The 18882-nt window shown below is 34.0% G+C and overlaps 1 protein-coding gene across 1 annotated transcript in view; it reads right to left on the reverse strand.

Moving 5' to 3' along the window:
* Positions 1–18882, reverse strand: part of LOC130804678 (protein TIC236, chloroplastic) — a 39548-nt gene that overhangs the window by 14047 nt on the left and 6619 nt on the right. The window contains exons 4-14 of the mRNA XM_057669209.1: positions 16619–16723; positions 14405–14545; positions 14088–14150; positions 12918–13148; positions 12227–12310; positions 9149–9306; positions 7228–7735; positions 5709–5873; positions 5531–5590; positions 2650–2772; positions 853–1128 (exon numbers count right to left, since the gene is read on the reverse strand). Coding sequence (XP_057525192.1) covers positions 853–1128; positions 2650–2772; positions 5531–5590; positions 5709–5873; positions 7228–7735; positions 9149–9306; positions 12227–12310; positions 12918–13148; positions 14088–14150; positions 14405–14545; positions 16619–16723 — 1914 coding nt within the window. The remainder of the gene's footprint in view (positions 1–852; positions 1129–2649; positions 2773–5530; positions 5591–5708; positions 5874–7227; positions 7736–9148; positions 9307–12226; positions 12311–12917; positions 13149–14087; positions 14151–14404; positions 14546–16618; positions 16724–18882) is intronic.

The following is an 18882-nucleotide window of genomic DNA, read 5'->3' on the forward strand; positions in this document are numbered from 1 at the left end:
AAGTTTGCAGCACTTAAATCAATTACTTTTGTCCCTATAATAAACATGAGAGACAAGTCGTAATCAATTACTTTTTTTTTACACCAAATTTAAGCCTTAAGATTAAAAAAAAATAGCCCATACTCATTACTATGCTTGCTTAAAAGATGATATGGCTAAGACTGGTCCAGGTGTCTTGTGTGCCAACCCTTTTTTCTTCGTTCTCCTAAGCCCTCTATAGTGAGTAGCTTCTAAAATAATCTCATCAATCCATCAATAGTTTCTTTTTATGAAGACACTCCCTTTTTTTCTATCCTTTCTTCACCTTGAATAAATGAAAAAAATAATCAAGACAAAAGGAAAAGCAAAAAAATGTGAAGCATTCAACTCCGTGTATATATGTATATATATCGTAAAAGAGCCTCTAGAACCACTAAATGATTTCCAAACTAATGCAATTTGATTCATTACGGTTACTCTTGATCTCAAAAACACTACAGAGATTTTCAAACAATGTAATCATTACCCCTATGCCCCTTAAAACATTCCTGATCAACCACAAAAGGTAGATAGTAAATATATGTAAACTATCCCTGGAAAAATCCTGATGGTTGTTTCGCATGATCCGTAATCCAAAACAACTCGACCATCTTATTTAAACATAAGGGTAAAAAATGATGATTAATTTATCACAAAATTTTAATTTAGTGTTGTCATGATCCAAAGCTATAAAGTAATGAATCTTTTGGCTTCTTAGAAGTGCACAGGCAACTTTTCTCAAAAACTTATGTTAGAAACCATAGCAATTAGCATAGAACCCAATTATGATTTAAAACAAAAAGTAAGTTTCACTTTAAGAATAAAAGATATAACCTTTGATCTAGAGCGAACAACAGGGTCGGTACTACGGGAAAGGAGCCTTGCAAGTGGAAGCATTTCAGCAGCCTCAGCTCGAGGAACTTCAAGTCTCACTCTCCACCGACCCATTGATGATATAACACTACCCAGATGGCCATCCATTGCCCTACTGAAAAAGTCGCCACTCTGTTCAGAACTGGATTTCCGTTCTCGTGTACCAGGCAACACATATTCACCTTGAAGCTCATATCGGCTATAGCTTTGTTCCAAAACAGTTTTCTCAACAGTAATCTAAAATTAGCCAGAAAATATAACATATTAATTGTATTCCAAGGTATTGCAAAGAGGGAAAAAATAGAGTGCCATTTTGCATTCTATTCACCTATTGCACAATGAACATAACTATTGAAAAAGCTTCCACTTTTCTTGTCAATGTATATAAAAATTCCTGATGAACATAACTCATTATGCCCCCAATTATGCCATATAACATAGTGGTACAAGCATTTATCATGGGCTCATTTAGATCAATGATTTAATTCCTGATGAAGGGGAATAACGGAATACAATAGAGGTTAAAAAAAAAAGAAAAAGAGAATAAAACTAAGGCAACCCACTCCAACTGGAACAAATCCCACAGACGACATACAACGTCTTTAAAGTCCTGATGAATTTTGCATTGAGTTCAAAATACATGCTAAACTGAGAACCAAGAATTTTAATTTTCCAAAGACTCGATGACAAAACATGCCACTCTTATTCTCGGTTGACATTCATTTCTCTGTATCCTCAACAACTATATCTTTGGTAGAAAACCTACATAGATAGCAAGAGGGTCGAACAAGAGAATTTGGGGATTTTACAATTATCCAAAATTTAGCAATCCAAAAGAATAGTCAACTGACCCGGAGACCCTATATGGTGGGGATAAAGGTTTTTCCATTGTTATTAGCAAGAGTGATCAGGAGGTGAATATACACGAGACTGTACACATGTCACAACCTTAGCTTACCAATAGAGGCAGGTTGTTGTTCCTAAAACTCCCCAATGAAGTAATTTTGGGAAAGGAATAGTAACAAAGAGGCGTAAACAAGTAAAATAGCTATGCTTAAATATAAAGAAACAAAAGTAAAATGAAAATAAAAAAAAGAGTAAAAATACCCAAAAACATCCATAAAAGGATTTTACAAAGTGGATCTCAAATACCAAAAGAAAAAAAATAACGTTTGGAGTTTTGTATTCTCGAGTGTTCAGACTGAAATAATACATCTTGTACCATAACTTTTAGCCTTCCCACTTCCAAGCATAAATCCCACCTCATAGTTGTACAAACAAAGGGATTAAAAATGCAGACCTCAAATGCCAAAAGGTAAAATAGCATTCAGAGGATTGTATTCCTTAAGGAAAAATAAGTTCAGACTTCAAAGTATTCAGACACAAATAATCTATTTCTCTAACCTCCAAGAGTTAATCCAACCTTATAATTGTACAATCAAACCAGCAGACCTTTACTTAAAAAAGCTATTTCTTAACTTCATAAAAAAAAAAAAAGAAAGCTATTTCTTCTAAACTATCACTTTTTAACAAGATTCTGGATTTCCAAATTACTAATGTTCTTCACATTTCTACTTTTGTAAAGAAAAGAGATGTAGATTATCATTGCATACCCCTCCCCCAAACATCATCCAACAAAAATGTGAAGAGGAAAAAGAACAAAAATAAAAACATCAAAGAAACTTATTATCACAAAATAAGTAAACAACGCACGTATTAGAGTCTATTGAATACTAAAATATCAGCTATAGAACTCACAACATCTCCACTCCATCTGACAGCAACGTCCAAGGCTTCACCTAAGACTCCACTGAATTTTGGACGTAACATTGAAAGAACTCCGAGGCCCCTTCGTTTTTGAAAATTCAATTGAACTTCTGCCTGAAAGAAAGAAATGCGCAAATCTTTCAATATTTGGAAATGAATTGCAAAATCACAATATAAAAACAGATTACAATGAAAGATTCTTTTTTTAGAACAACGCTTCTTCACCATATAGAGTTTCCTTCTATTGATGTCCTTTTACCGTGTTTCCATGGATTTTTATTCCTATATTAATGTTTATACTTTATATTATATTGTCTTTGTGACAAAAAGTTTGAAAAAGGAAAAAATCAAGTAGATATTTATTCCATGTAGGTCTCACCTACGCGGGATTTAGGGGTCAGATGTACGCAACCCTTAACCTTGTTAGTGATAACAAAAAGGTGATTTTCAATTGACCCTTGTTAGCAAAAATCAATAGCAAATTCACATAAATAAGTGTACATGATTTAATGAGTTATATTAATAAAATCAATCGTAATCCCATAAATCCATTTTAATAAAATCATCAGCAAATTCACAAGGAGACATGCACTTTTAATCAAGTGTGTGTTATTAAGTGTGATATATTGGATATGAGGGTATCATGGGTATTTTATTACTCCCTCCTATTCGCTTTACTTGTCCCATTTGATTTTTCAACACTACTCATCAATCACACTTATTATGTGATTTGTTCTTAATCTATAAGTTACAACATAGTCATGTGGGATCTTGTTTAATTCGTCTTATTGTGAATTTTATTAATATCAACTTTTTATAATTTTTACTCAAGTATAAGTAGAGATATTTAAGATTGAAAATGTACATTGGCAAAATTTGCCAAAACCAAATGGGACAAGTAAAGAGAATAAGAGGGAGTATTAGTTAGTTATAGAGTATATCTGTATAAACATGGATGAAGGGAAGGGAAAAGAGAACAACTATTTTGTATACAAATTTATTTTTTATTCTCATGTCTTGGGAGAGTGCAAGCCGCCTCTTGAAAGCTTGTATATCGAGTATCCATTTATTGCAGTAAAACTCTATAATTCTATTTTAATCTCATTTATAATTTTGTATCCTTCTAATATTCACAACAATGGCGGAATCAGTCTATTACAACGGGTATTAGAGCATATCAATATCTGGTCAACGGCATAATTCTTCATTAATTACTGCCTTTGATTTTGAAGGAAATTTGGAGATAACAGAAGCATCGACATTACAACAATGAGAAACACAACAAGAAACGAAAGCTGCAATTGATACAATTGAAGAGTATTATGAAATACTCAAGGAGTACACAAACAGACGATTGCGTTACACACTCTAGTGAAAAAAACATCCAAAGAGATGAAAGCTGATTTAACGGAGTTTAAAGAGAAAGTTAAAGAAATTTCAAGATTATTGGAAGTCTTCTTTCAAGACGAAAGTGGATCCTAATTATAAAGAACCTGAAAGAGTGGGAGGAAGATCCAGATCGTGAAAAAGGACTATAAAGAAGACCAATGACGACGAAGGGGAAAAGAATAGTATCTGGAAGGTGGTCGAATTCTAGTATGAGGTGGTTAAGGTGAGGAGGGGAAGCTCCGATCAACGGTTGCAAAGCATAAGACAAAGAAGATGAGAAGAGAATTAGAAGAGAATCTTGTGTGTTGTGGGTCCGGGGGAAGACTTGGAATTCTCGTTGCAGGGAATGAATACCAGGATGGAAGGCACAATGCTACTTTGGATTGAGAAACTTTGGTGAGGAAAACTGTTAGACAAAAAGAGAAGAAATGAGTTGGCCCATCAAGAGGTGGTGGCTGAACTTCTTAAATCAGTGGCTGAACATCTTGAGTCAGTGGCAGAATTTCCATGGAATGAGAAGGGTTATGAGGTCCGTGTTGAAGAAATTACAGGGGTTGCCTTGTTCAGTAATGGTTGGAAATGAAGTGAAAAAATTGAGTAAGGAGATAAAGAGACAACTTTTTTAACTCTCCTAAATCCCATATTTCAAATGGTCTTAAGGGGACGCACCCACCTATTGCTCACAATATTCCCTTGCATGCTAGTGAATATACTTTTTGTCCACTTGTAAAGTTGCACTACGTTTTTTTGTAAGCTGTAAAGCTATCAATTGAGAAGGCTTTGGCTGCTACTGCTACTTCTCTTAATGCTCTTAAGGATATGTGCTCTAAATGTTCTAAATGATCACATACAGAATTTTGTATTCTTCTAATATTCACATCAGCGTTATCAGTCTATTACATAAACATTCTTCAAATAGCTAAGTATTGAACTTAATCAACATTTGTGATGGGGAGAACCATTGTGATATGAATGGACTCCTAAATTAAATAAAGAAAAAAAAATACAATGTCAAGCCAAAACTGATGCTCTTTTGCTTCAAGCTCGGTACAAGTGACTCAACTAAATGAAATTGTCTATAGGTTTGAATCATTTATCAATAAGATCTTAATAGAAACACAACCTCATCCATAGGTTTCCTTAAAACATGAAGCTCAAAGACTGTGTTTCTACTTAAGGGGTCACCGTCATTCTTCTAAAATGGAAAAATGGAACCATGGAGTAGGAACACAAAATTTCGTAATCTCAAATGTGTTTTTCTCACTAATTCCCTTTTGTTGAACCCAAATACAGGTTGTTTGAAAAAGAACACGCAATAAATATTGTTGTGTTTAAAAAAGGGAAATGAAGAAATTGTGTATAGACAGCAACGCCTCCCTTCTACAGTTTCATAACTTGTGAGAATTCAGTTTACCTATCAGTTATAAGAAGAAAGTTGAAGATTTCTCAATCAAGTTAACTGCAATGACATTACTTAACTTACCCTCTGCATAGTTCCCCTAAGTGAAGCCAGCTCTAATTCATCCAACGGCAAGTTACGAATCTACACGCCATAACAAACATATACTAATAGCTTAGATTGGCACAACATACTAAAAAAAACATATTTCAGAGCAAAAACAAATGAGAATAGAAACAAAAGGATGAAAAAAAAAATGTACCTCTAAGTTAGCTGAAACTGTCGGTTGATAGCAAATATTTGCTTTCAGTTGTCCTTTTTGAAGAGAAAATGATAACAATTTTCCTAATGATTCTTCAACTGTCTTGTGTAAGAGTCCTACGACCTCCAGAGAAAGACTTTCATCTGGCCTACCTGAGGCATCCAGCTGAATAGCAAAAATATCACTTAGTCAGAAAAGATTTCTTAGTGACTAATTGATAACCCAAGAAAAACACCTTATTGTAGTAACACATTATAAACTGTACGAGAATAAAATTTAATCACTTGAGTTATTGTCGTGTCTTATTGGAAATCATAATAGCTGGTTAAAGGACATCAGGTAGCTACTCAAGAGTCAAAGAGAGGACCACAAATTACGAAGTAAAAAAGTAGTTTCAGCCGTGATTGTGGTAAACAGTGATGCACTTTAACAGGGTGATGCAGCTACCTACCACCAGATATCGCAAAAACCGTGAAATATCCCCTAAACCAGCCCAAAACACGGTTTTTTAATAACTTTACAATGCAAATAAAATTTTGTTAGATTTGACAACACAGCCTATACAATACGAAGCGACCTTGTTTTTGCATTGTGCAGCAAATCAATCCATTTGGTGTCAATCACATGCCAATGAACTGTACATCTATACTATTCACATCTTCAAATATTTGATGCAGTTTGTGTAAGCCATTAGTTCTGAAATTCCTAATGCAACAACTAAAAAGCATAATCCAGGAATAATTGACAAGTGTTTGTCAAGTTCCCTTCCATATCCACTGTTTGGGATGGTAATTGGATATTGCACATGGTTTAGATACAGACAAAAGACAAATGACTTCAGTCTTCACACTAGGCCAAGTAGTTTTGCCACCATGAAACGGAAATCCAACATATTCCGACTACAATTGCAGCCGCCACCACCACCCCCCTCTCATAGCTTATTATATGTATTAGTAATTAGTAATTCCGACTACAATTGCAGCCACTATAGTTCTTGTATTAGTAATTAATTAAGTCTGTAAATTATTGCATTACGTTGTTATACGTATACTAGAAGTCAATCGGATCCCCAAGGTATAATACACGATTTTTCCAACTATGTATTCATTGTATCCATACAAATTCCTTAGAACAAAGATTCCTGTTTTACACGAAAGCAGTCTGTTAGATTCAAAATTAATCATTTATCCTTCCCATTTTTAAGGATATAGGAATTTAGTACTCAATGCAAATTTAATGTACCTAAAATAGGCTGTAAAGAACAACAAATGCACCATGTCTTCCACTGTGTAGTGTGTACCATAACAAGAAAAAGAGCCATTTAAATTTGCGATCTTCACAGATGATGATGATGATGATGATGATGATGATGATGACAGACAAATAATCATGGATACATGTGGAGGGAAAAAAAACTGATACATAAACCATGGAAACAGGGAGGAAATGGGTGGGACAGCAGAAAGGAGGCCTAATTGTTCATGTTATTGCTGAACTGAAACAGAGAGGAGCCGCTTACTTTAATACGATCACGTGAAAAGCTCATATGTCCAGCCAATTGAGGAGCCAGCATTAACTGATTGAGCTTCAGGCCAGAGACTAAAACATCACCATCAAGACTATCAACATTTCTAGGACTAGCATCATGTCCATCAGTAGCAGATTGGCAAGAAACATTTGAAATCTTGGTAACCTGCCCCTGAAACTTGATTCTACCAGTTGCTTTAACATTTACAGGTCTTGGAGAATCAAATGGATAGGACGAAATCATACTAAAAAACTCAAAGCCACGCATGCGTAAGTCTAATTCAAGTCCTTTTACAATAAAGGCTTTTGCAGTCTTCACATCATAATGATCTTCATTCAACCAGTTTTCTTCTGGATAGTACGTCAGGACTTTTGTATACAAATCAAAAGCAACCGATGATGAGTTAACAGCAATATAATCATGGCAGATTATGACATCTCCTCGGGCATCAACAAATGAACCCTCAGCTTTCGGTGCATTCCATTTCACATCAAATCTCCTATATTACCATGGACAACAGGTGAGTAAATATAAAATATGACAGAATATAACCAGCACCTTAACTGATGCTGCTGGAAAATCACATTAATCTCTCTACAACGAATAGTAACGACCAAATTTCCTTGTCAAATGCTCCAAAAGGGTTGGGTAACTAATGATAATTTAAAACATATGATTTACCCAAAAACCACAGAGTTGTTGGCAAAGTAAGATACTCGGACGGAGCTAGAATGCAACGTGAGGTGGGGCCAAATTTGTTGGAAACAACTCCATTTTAGATTTTTGCTCAGTCAAGTACGAAATACCTGACATGAGATTTGAAACCAAGTCCCTTGTGTATTTTTACAACGTTTAACCAATTGAGCTAGTAGATGCATGGAAAAAATATGATGTCGTGGATGCGTTTGAAGAAACGGTCGCATTGTCACTGAAACGGCTATAACAGAGTTATAACACAAAACATAAGGAATGTTTTGAGCTTATAATTGCATTTTTGCTGTAAAACTACTATTATCCTCTTCGTTCTCTTTTGTTCTTTTTCATATTCCTCACATGGATATTTCACAATGTACTTTCCATTTGGAATCATTCTATTTTAGCAAGCAATAGAATTCAAAGACATTATTGAATTACACTAATTCCCAATGTAATTTTATTTTATTTTATTTTATGTAATGAACTTTTTATATACGAAGTGAAATTTGATGACATTACTACACTTACACTTTAATCTATAGAATCTTATTTTTCATATTAGTTTTTATTCATCTCTAATGGCATCTAATGTATAATTATTATTAGTCGTTGTTCCTTCTTAACTTCCAAATAGGAAAATAAAAAAGCACAAGGAGTGTTATGGAATAATATGCTTATAGCTATTATATTTACACTATATGAGGTACTTTTAGTGGATAATTAATTAGTTTGTTAGTTGATTATTTTATTTAATGAATAAAATTTTAAATAACTAGATTTTAGGTCATTAATAAATTTTAATAAGGAAATCTTAGAATATTTTCGAAAATTTAAGGAGATACTAGAAGAAAAATTTCTATAAACTCTTCTCAACAGAGACGTTACACGTTACTGGTCAACGCGGCATCTTGACCGCGAAAATTCATGTCATTATATGACAAGATGTAATGACGCGGCACCTCTCAATCATGTTACATAATGACCGATTTTATTCCACGGGTAGATGAATATGTTGATTATTTAAGAAAATTAAATAAAATCACCGATTAAATCATTGGTTTAATTATAATTTTTATAAAACTAAATATTTAACAATAACCATAATTAAGAGAGTATCAATAACGAAAAATGATGTTCCCTTTGACTTTTTCATCCCAAAAATATGAACTAAAAAGTTAAAAAGAGTTAAAACAAAATTCAAAAATTAAATTCATACGGTTTAAGAAGGGATCCAGAAACTTTAGTCTCGCCCTTCAGTTCCCCCAATGTCATAGGAAGCAAATCCAGAAAACCTGGTAAATATCGGTGTAGAATCTTATTAAAGGATAAACTTCCAGAAAAATTCACATCCAATGCTGTCTCATCCACCTCAGCCTGTTCAAAAAACATGGATCAGGTACATAAAAAGAAACAACATGGGTGTACTAAGAAAAGAAAACTTCAAAGATTCTCATTGTCACATCTACATCTCAACCAAAGTAACGACTACAAAAAAATACTGAAATATCCCGTTATCAATAACAAGGATTTCAAGGCAGCCACTTTACCAATCTGCTTATACTGACATGATAATATATAAGTTATCAACTAACATACACAAAAAATAAGAATATTACCCCCAAGAGACAACTTTTATTAGAATGGTTGCAACGTTGAGTAATTCCTAAAAGTATAAGCAGCTCACTATCAGTGGTCATAAACACAATTATGATCTTCCTTTCAAAGCATTCTCTTTTCTTCCCCTCTTTCACGCCTCCTCCCTGTCTCACTCTGTCTTATGAACAACCTCTTCTAAATTTTTTGTTCTGGTTTACAATAACTTTCTTCATTACCTACTTTCATATATATATATATATATATATATATATATATATATATATATATATATATATACACATATATATATATACATATATATATACATATACATATATATATATATACATATATATACATATATATATATACATATATATATATATATATATATATATATATATATATATTTATATATATATATATATATATATATATATATTGACTATGCAGTGTTAACAATAAGTACCTAGGCAGAATTTCCTCAGTGCTGCAAATGATCTGGACTAAGCATTGACAATAAGGCGCACCCAGAGTGCAAAATCAAGGCAGCATCACTAGATCACAACCATATTGTAAAGGTTTTTGAGTTTACCGCGACCGAAATATAGACTGCTAAATCATCCGTATTGACCGATATATCCGTTTCGCGACTGTGACCAAAACCGTATTTTTGCACTATGAGCACATCGATGGAGAACTGGCTCTAATTTTTAAGTCCACAACCAGGTTTTTTTTCATTTATATTTTTACAAACTGTGCAGTGTTAACAAAATGTATAGGCAAAGTTGCCACAGTGCTAGAAATGACCAGGACTAAATGCTAACAATGAGGCCCACCTATGGAGAATTGCATCCAATTTTTTATGTCAGCAACTATATTTTTTTCATCAAACTTATAATTTATGGATTGCGCCTCATGCTTAGTGATTTTCTCCTACGCTCTAGAACTCCTACTGCATCCGTGCAACTTCAGCGTTCTTAAATCTCATTCCACGATGACTTCAAATTATTTATAATAAGGAAAGGTAACTCATCTATTTATACAGGTACTTAGTTATAACAAGCAAAATTCTTACCCGAGACTACATAAACAGAGTAGGGGTCTATTAGTCATTAGATTAAGAGAATATTATTATTTTTTTGGATTATAGGGTAGGCTGAGGAAAGGAAAAGGGCTAGATGAAAATCGATCCCAAGACCTTAACTGAGGAAGGCGATACTTGCTCCAACTAAAACACATCCGATCCTCAAAGAAAATATTATCAATAAGAATATATTAACAAATTGTAGGAGATATTGTTAGAGGGTTAAAGTTTGTTAGAATCTTCAGCCTATAAATAAGAAGGGACAGGATAATGTAAAGGGAGGGGAATTATTTTGTTATTGAATTTCAACTCATAAAGTGAGAATAAGCCTCTTTAAAGCTTATAATACCTTTTATTTTCTGCCATTAATATCATTTCTCTAACTTTATTCTATATTTCCTATTTTTCATGTATATTCTTGACTACGGCCAACTCAGGTCATATCAATTGGTATCAAAGCGGTCAATTTCCCGATGATCGAAGACATCTCAAAGGTCTTGCAACAAACAATTTGGAGTTTGATGAAGAATTACCGTTTCACATAAGAGAATTTCACGATGGGATCATTATGAAGCACAATACCATCAAGAGTCAAGACTCTTTAATATACAATAAATGCGAGGAAATGAATCATATATTTGCATATTACAACAAGACGGAGGAATATTTAGCCCAAATGAAAGAATCTTCGGTCATATAACACTCTTCTTGAGGAAATAAGAAAGAGGCTTTGGCAACTAAAGGAAGAAACCTTAGAATCTTTCGGTGATATTAGTCTCAAATTGATGAAAGTGGGTAAAAAGGCTACTTGTGTCACGAAAAGCCAAATGGACGAGAAGATTGAAGAAGAATCTGTGCAATAACTTAAAAAAGAAGGTGCAGCGGAATTGGCGTTTGCAGATTATAGGGACGTAATGGCTATGACAATGAATGGTGCCATTCTTAAAAAATTTGAAAATAAGAGAAACAAGATTTTGGTCCAAAAAGTTACTTTTTTGAACACCTTTCTAGGAATGGTTGTAATTTGACTGGAAAAATGGTGATTGTGAGAATTTAAGGATTCGGAAAAAGGGACAAAAGAATAGATTGCATAACTTACTCTTTCTTGTGTTAACAGAAAGAACAAACCAGTGATCCCAGTTTAGCACTACATACTATTAAGCACAAATGTTTTAAATCCCTCAATCGTTATATATTGGGGACACAAGCAATTTAAAGAAACACAAAACCTGCTGCAAAAAAATCAAATTATAATTTCTGATGATGACAATGGATCTCAATAAAAGTTGACATCACAATATCACATGTCTCTACAAAGGAAACTGAACTAGTTAAACATTTTGGGCAATGGATTTGATAACTATTTAATTGGTGTTACTTGTGCAAGGAAGCTGGAGTTGGCTACAATGATGAAGCCAACGTCAACGAGAGAGAAAGATGATTAGGTGGGAGGGAGAGAGGGGGTCACGGGTATTACTATATATTTAGCCATAGAAATTTTTTCCTTTAAAGAAAATTATAAAGAGATTTGCTTCTGCCTTCTATTCAAAGTAAATCTGCAACTGAAAATGTTATTTATCAACATATTTATCAACTAAATAATATATTTACCTCTGGGCAAATCCAAGCATTCCCTGCCCCTCGAATTTCACCACCATCCACAAGGCTAGCTCGAATTCCATATAAATCTGCAATCTGTACATAAAAAGTTTTGTTTCATTTGATTTTGGTTATATCCCAACTATTTGATGACTTGATCAATGTTCATATCTGCTCAGTTAATGGGACCTCATTACCATGACCTATCAACCTTATGTTTACCTATAAAAAGATTATTATGAAAACTAGATTTGATTTTATTAGAAAGACAAATGATACCTTATAAGATACAGCTATCAACTTATAGGCTTTCATTTTGCTGTCAAGGAAGGCTTATAATATAAAATACAAAAAAAAATAAAAAATAAAAAAAAAAAAAAGAAAAAAGAGCAGCTTCAGACACCACTCTTTTACTAGTGATGTCATGAAGCATTGAATCAGAAATTAATGAAAAGGAATTGATTAAAATACTCAAAGGACTACAGGCTAAAGGTAAAATTATCATATGAAAGGTACATCCCTAAAGTGAGACGGCTCAAAGGCCCCAGGGCGTTCAGTAATTATGCTGTTATCTCAGATATACTAGGGTCTTAGGCATGGAAACAAAAGATAACAAATCACACTGCACAACGATCACTAAGTGTAAGTGATAATTATACAGAAATTCCATACGTCTGAAACTTAGCTTTTAGGATCCACTTACACAGTTGTCAGTGTTAAAGGTGAAGTTCGCTGACAAATAAGAAAATGGAATACGATCCATTGCTGCCACAGCACCCACATCTTTGCTTTTTACTACTGCTTCAAAGGCCGATGATGCAATAGTATCAAAAGCTGATGTGCCCATCTTCCTTGTAACCATCCCACTGCCCACAAAAATAGGAGCATCCAGTGGGCCTTGACAGTTGAAGATTGCAGTTACAAATCCCGCCAACTGTAACCACAAACAGCAATTACTTCATCAAAATACTTAAAAATGACTTATAGAAGAAACAAAGATGAAGAGAACTATGAGACAACCGAAATTTTCAGCCAATCACATGATATGCTTCCGACATATGATAAACAGCTGATTTTTAGTCAGTTTGTATGTAGTCTTCTTAAATTGCCATAACTTAATTTGTCCTCCCATTTCAGAAATCAGTAACAGCACTCCACATATATTGATTCATCATTATTTTTATAGAGGCTACAGAGAACTCCAAATCAAGTTTACTTTCAAGTATATCAGACAATAATAAAGCATAGAACATCTCCAAAATAGAAAAGCTTTTGAGGAGCACATTTGAGCTCAATGTTAACTCAGATTAAGAGTAGGAACTTGGAACATAAACTCAACTCTATCAATCCACAAACAAAGATCCAAACATACTATCGAGGCATCAGTTAGTTAGTTATTACAATACCACCTCTAGAAAGTCAAAACCATCTTTACAAACTAGAATTAAGAATATCTGAGCTCCTTTTCAGAAACAGGATCTATTGAGTGCTTAAACCTTGGCTCAAAACCTGATGTACCCATTTTCTGGCCCATTTTCATTTGAACCCGGTGTATCCGCCCCATTGCACAAGCCTAACTTACAAGTCATTTAAAAGCCATTTCTCATTTCAGTGAATCACGTAAAGTATAAAAAAATGACAGAAACAGTTTTAGAAGCAAAATATATTGGACTCACTAACAATGCCACAATTTAGAAAAATCCAATATGAACACCTGTTATATCTTCTTTCCATGAATAGCAACCTAAAGACTAAACCTTCCAAATATTGTCAATAAGACAGGTTTATTTGACACCGTGTCCATCACCTCATATGAGAGACTAATTGACTCCAACAAAACAACAAAAAGAAAGTGTGCAGACAATTAACTTACTGGAAACAATAGAGGCTTCATCTTGAATGTTTTCATAAGAGCATTTACCTCCACACAAGGAACCTGGAAAAGATGCAGTAAATTATCAGAAGTATAGTTTAAATTAATCTTAACCCAAAATAATATAGAAACAAGAATGCATGCTGTAAATCTAAGCACACAGCAAGTCCCTTGATATGCCTTTCCCGTAGACCAGAATACATGCAGTCTTTAAAATGGAGCAGAGGTGATGGTTTAACTTCCCACTTTGTACCTTCTTTGTTAACAACTAGTGCATGTTAAGCGTGTCTAACACTCCAGGATCACTGGATCAATACCTGGCACATTAGATGGAATTCTCCTTCATCGGGATGAATGCCAAAATCTCCAGATGCTTCTAAAGGAGCACTTCCAAACCAACCATTAGCATTGTGCAAAAATACCCTTTGACCACGAAAGCATAAACTGGCTGACATGTCCTGGGAAATAACATTGAACATCAGAAGTCAATTACACTGCACCCAAGATCAGGAAAACATCTAGCATTAGATAAATCATGAGGTTATTCTATATTTCTAGCTTACCATTATTAGAAAAGAACTTAAATTCACCTCCCTCTACAACAAGCATAAGATAAGCAATTCTTATTACTATTTTTGGAATAATCAAGAATTGTGTTTAAGCCAATTGATTTTTCCCTCATTGTCATTTTCTAAATGTTATCCTTTTTTGCAGTGCATCACAACCTTGAACATATGCTATGAATATACGCATTTAAAAGATTATTGAGCCTTTAGTCTCCAGCCACAGTATAGTTAGTTTCTTTATTATAGGCATAGAAGTCTGAAGTTGGTTCCATATAACCACAAAAATTTAAATACTTCGCAATGAGCCTGCTAGTTTTCGAATAAAAATTTCACCAAATAACTCACAAACCATGTGAACCTGCTACGTATACTTATCATGCTTAATGTAACACCCCTCAATTTCAAATGATGACTAATTGACTAACCATAAAAGTTTTAGATTTGGCCCCCATACCAATACAAGTTTTTCTGATACTCGCAAGCGTCCGAAATTTCCGCAGGAGGCCACTCACCCTAAAGACTACTCCACACGAAACACGCTTAGTTGTGAACTTCTTAGAAAATTGGCTTCCTTGTAAAGAAGAGGCACCTAATTAATATGGTCCAATCCTTCCTTTACAATCTGAACTAAGCATATAGACTAAAATGATTTTCCTTTGCTTGTCGTTCCACTAAACCCAGTTGTTGGCAAAGACTGTGAATCAACTTGAGGCCTTTGAATAAATGTTTCCCTTTGTGGCTGCTCAAGTCACAATGGTGGGTGTTTGGAGACCTTATTTAAAATGTAGGCTAGATAGACTCCTTAGCAGTTAGCAACATTGAATAAATGAGAAGTTACCAAATTTAGTACTACTTTCGGGTGATAAAATGGTATGATCAATTTCCTCTTAGTAGAAATCTTGTCCCAATTCAACTAGAATCCTAGACCACTCTATTTTGCGAAAAAGATTAAGAGGTCAATCATTCAGATATTTAAAAACAAGGTTCAATTTTGGCTGGATTTCAGGTTATTAAGATAGTTTATGTTTGCTTAAGAAAAGATTACCTGTTGCTACAATTTCATGTAGCTTGTGGATGTTCAGCAAAGTAAAGCAGTTTTTAGTTAGCTTATGTTATTATCTCTTGCACAGGGAGGGTCAGCCGAGCCATTGATAAGATACTGATAAATAGATTGAGACAATGTGCTAAGTTTCCTATGTTAACCTGAATAGTTTTAGTTAATGTGTTCCAACAAGCAAAAAACCAAGGAGGAAAACAAAACAAAGTGTATTCGACTTACCGTATCAGGTAGCGTTAAGCAATTTATTTTTATTAAAACGCAACTTAATAAATGAATTTTAGTGTGTGGCAGAGTAGCATTTTAAGTAGTGTTTAGCATTTTGGCAGCTGTTTACAAAACGATGATTATTGTAGCGTTTGAAGTAGAGGTAGAAAAAAAAAAAGCAACGTTTATGAAAATAAATATCCAAGATTCAAAAGAAATTCATTATTGTCTCTAACAATAAACAAAAAATTCATTTCTCCGATGCCAATGTTATCCTAGGAAGGGTTTGGAATTCATTTCTCCGATGCCAATGTTATCCTAGGAAGGGTTTGGGACGAGTCAAATGTATACAATGTTATCCTTGTATTAACAAAGAGGTAGCTATTTCTTTATTTCTCCATCGAGAATGGACAGGTTTGAAAAAAAGAAAGGGGGGGGAGACTAACAAAAATGTGAATTAGTAAGAAAAACACAGGTCTCAGCACTGAAATTACAGCAATCACATGTGTACTCAAGCAATGAATAGATACATTCTCCAAGGCAAACTTCACCAAGATCTCATCATTCTGAAGCAGAAAATATACATGATGGTTGAGAATGGTACATACAAGCAAAATATTTTTTTTAAAAAGTTTGCTTTATGGGAAAGAAGATGACGATGATGCCGAACAAAACATAAAATAATTACAAGGTAGACATACTGAAAAACATGAGGGAGCATCCAGTATCTGAAAGCATAAGCCAGTGATATCTAGCTGACCATGAAGATTAGGAAATGTTTCCCCACTTGACATGCAAATGTGAAGCTGCAAAACAAAGAATCTGTCAAAGGAAGGAATGAAAATATGTCAAACCCACATCAACAATCTTGCAAATACAGGGTAACCTAAACCATTGTCCGTGAAAAGATAGACTACACTTTTGAATGAGACTAAGCAACCCACCCTAAAAAAGTCCCAATTAGACTAGTGGTGATATTAGATATGGATACTGTCACCTTTCCTGCTTTGCTCCCCATTTTTTGCCCATACAGTGAGAAGGGGAGCAAAATAAGCAATAAGCAGTTTCACATACCAGAGACAGCATGACATTCATCTCTAAAACATATAACAAGATAAAATAAATGATTAAATTGTGTAGTGCCAATTTTCAGATAAAGTCTTATTAGACATCTTCATGTCAATGCAATTACAGATACATCTATAAAGTTGTAACATTTTCAACTTTACGAGAATGAAGAATCAGCTCGGGCAAGAGTTCGAGACCAAATCAAAAGAGAAGGCATTCTGGTGCCATTAACAGTTTGGTAGATTATCAATAACAAAGAACGAAAGGAGAACGTCGAAATGAGCTTACACTTTCCTTACCGATCTTTCATCTTTCCAAATAAAAAGGCAAGCGAAAATGGGCCCCACCAATTCCTTTCCCCTCTTATTCTCCATATGTATTCAAATAAGGGAAAAAATGTCAATATCCTAGCCTCTCCTTTCTTTCATATTCCTCATCCCAACACACGATTTGAACTCATTCCCCCCGAACATTAGCAACATAGTGGCATGATAAAAAGAATGGACAATTTTGAAAGAGGAAAATAAGCTGACAGAGGCTGGATGTTCAATTTCCTCTGTTGTCAAGTAAAATTTGCAAGACACAAGTACAACCAATTAATAGATTGATGTCTTACTCATGTTAATATCCACCAAATTTTTCCACAGGTGCTTTTAAAAAAAATGCACCACTTTGTTCCACTCTTTCTTATTAAAACAAAAATCATAAAGAAAGTGCCTCATATCAAAAAATGCACCACTTTGTTCCACTCTTTCTTATTAAAACAAAAAGCATAAAGAAAGTGCCTCATATCTCTCATCCCTCCTCTCCTTTTCTGCTCTGTTCACGAAGGCTCTCAAGACATTTCGATGAACAAACAAAGCCATATCAAAATTTGAAATAGTAGACCAGAAAACATACTCTCAACCTATTAGGCCTTAAATCCCAAACATGACAACATACAGTAATTTCCTTCAATTCGATATTATCTTAAGAGGAACACATGAAATATTGTTAATTAATCACTCTTACACGTATAATGCCTAAGAAATCCCATTGTGACATGTGACAAATACTACACAAAAATCCAAAACGTAAGCCTTTCAATAACAATAGTAGTTTTATTTCTCTTGTCAAAATGATCACATTAGAGCACAAAATATCAAACCTGGAAAAACAATTCTACCCCAATCACTCCCCTCCCTAAAACCTCTCCAAAACTGATTAAAACCTAGTCTGCAGTTCAATTTGGTACGTGAAACAAATACTGAAAACTCTTGTTCTATATTTTGCTATTCAGGGTCTTGTTTTGATACAATTTTTGGATTGTAAGTCAACATTAAACTTTACTCCGATTCGCCAACTTTATTTATTATGTAATACTGAGGATTAATACTAATGAGTTACATGAATCAGTTTTTTATGTAGGTGAATTTATAATAGAATTTCCTGATCTTAATGATAACTTTCATATAAACTACTTAAGAAGTGAAATTGTGGAACGCATAGGAAACTAGGACAAGTAAAACTATTAAAGTTAAGTTGTCCTAGCGATGTGGGATTGCGGATTAGTACATCCAAGATCTGCCTGCAGCCACATATTATTAAACCAATGCCAAGCAACTCCCATCTTGACAGGGTACAAAGGTCACGCAACTTTAAACTTGTAATGACAAAGATTTTAATTCTGAAATATATCTTGCTTGCAAGCATTATCTCCAACTTCTCATATATAAGAAGTACAAATGATTTGATGTGTCATTTTACTATAGTTCATTATTTTCCAAAATCAAATAACTATTATAACTCCAATCAATATTAATTATAAGTTATAACAATTAACACATTAGTTCGGCGGGTATCACATCAAGTTCCTTAGTGTCAAAACTAGGTAATACTCCCTCCAATTCACAACTAT

This window comes from Amaranthus tricolor, chromosome 17 (assembly GCF_026212465.1).
Source record: "Amaranthus tricolor cultivar Red isolate AtriRed21 chromosome 17, ASM2621246v1, whole genome shotgun sequence".
NCBI classification, from domain to species: Eukaryota; Viridiplantae; Streptophyta; class Magnoliopsida; order Caryophyllales; family Amaranthaceae; genus Amaranthus; species Amaranthus tricolor.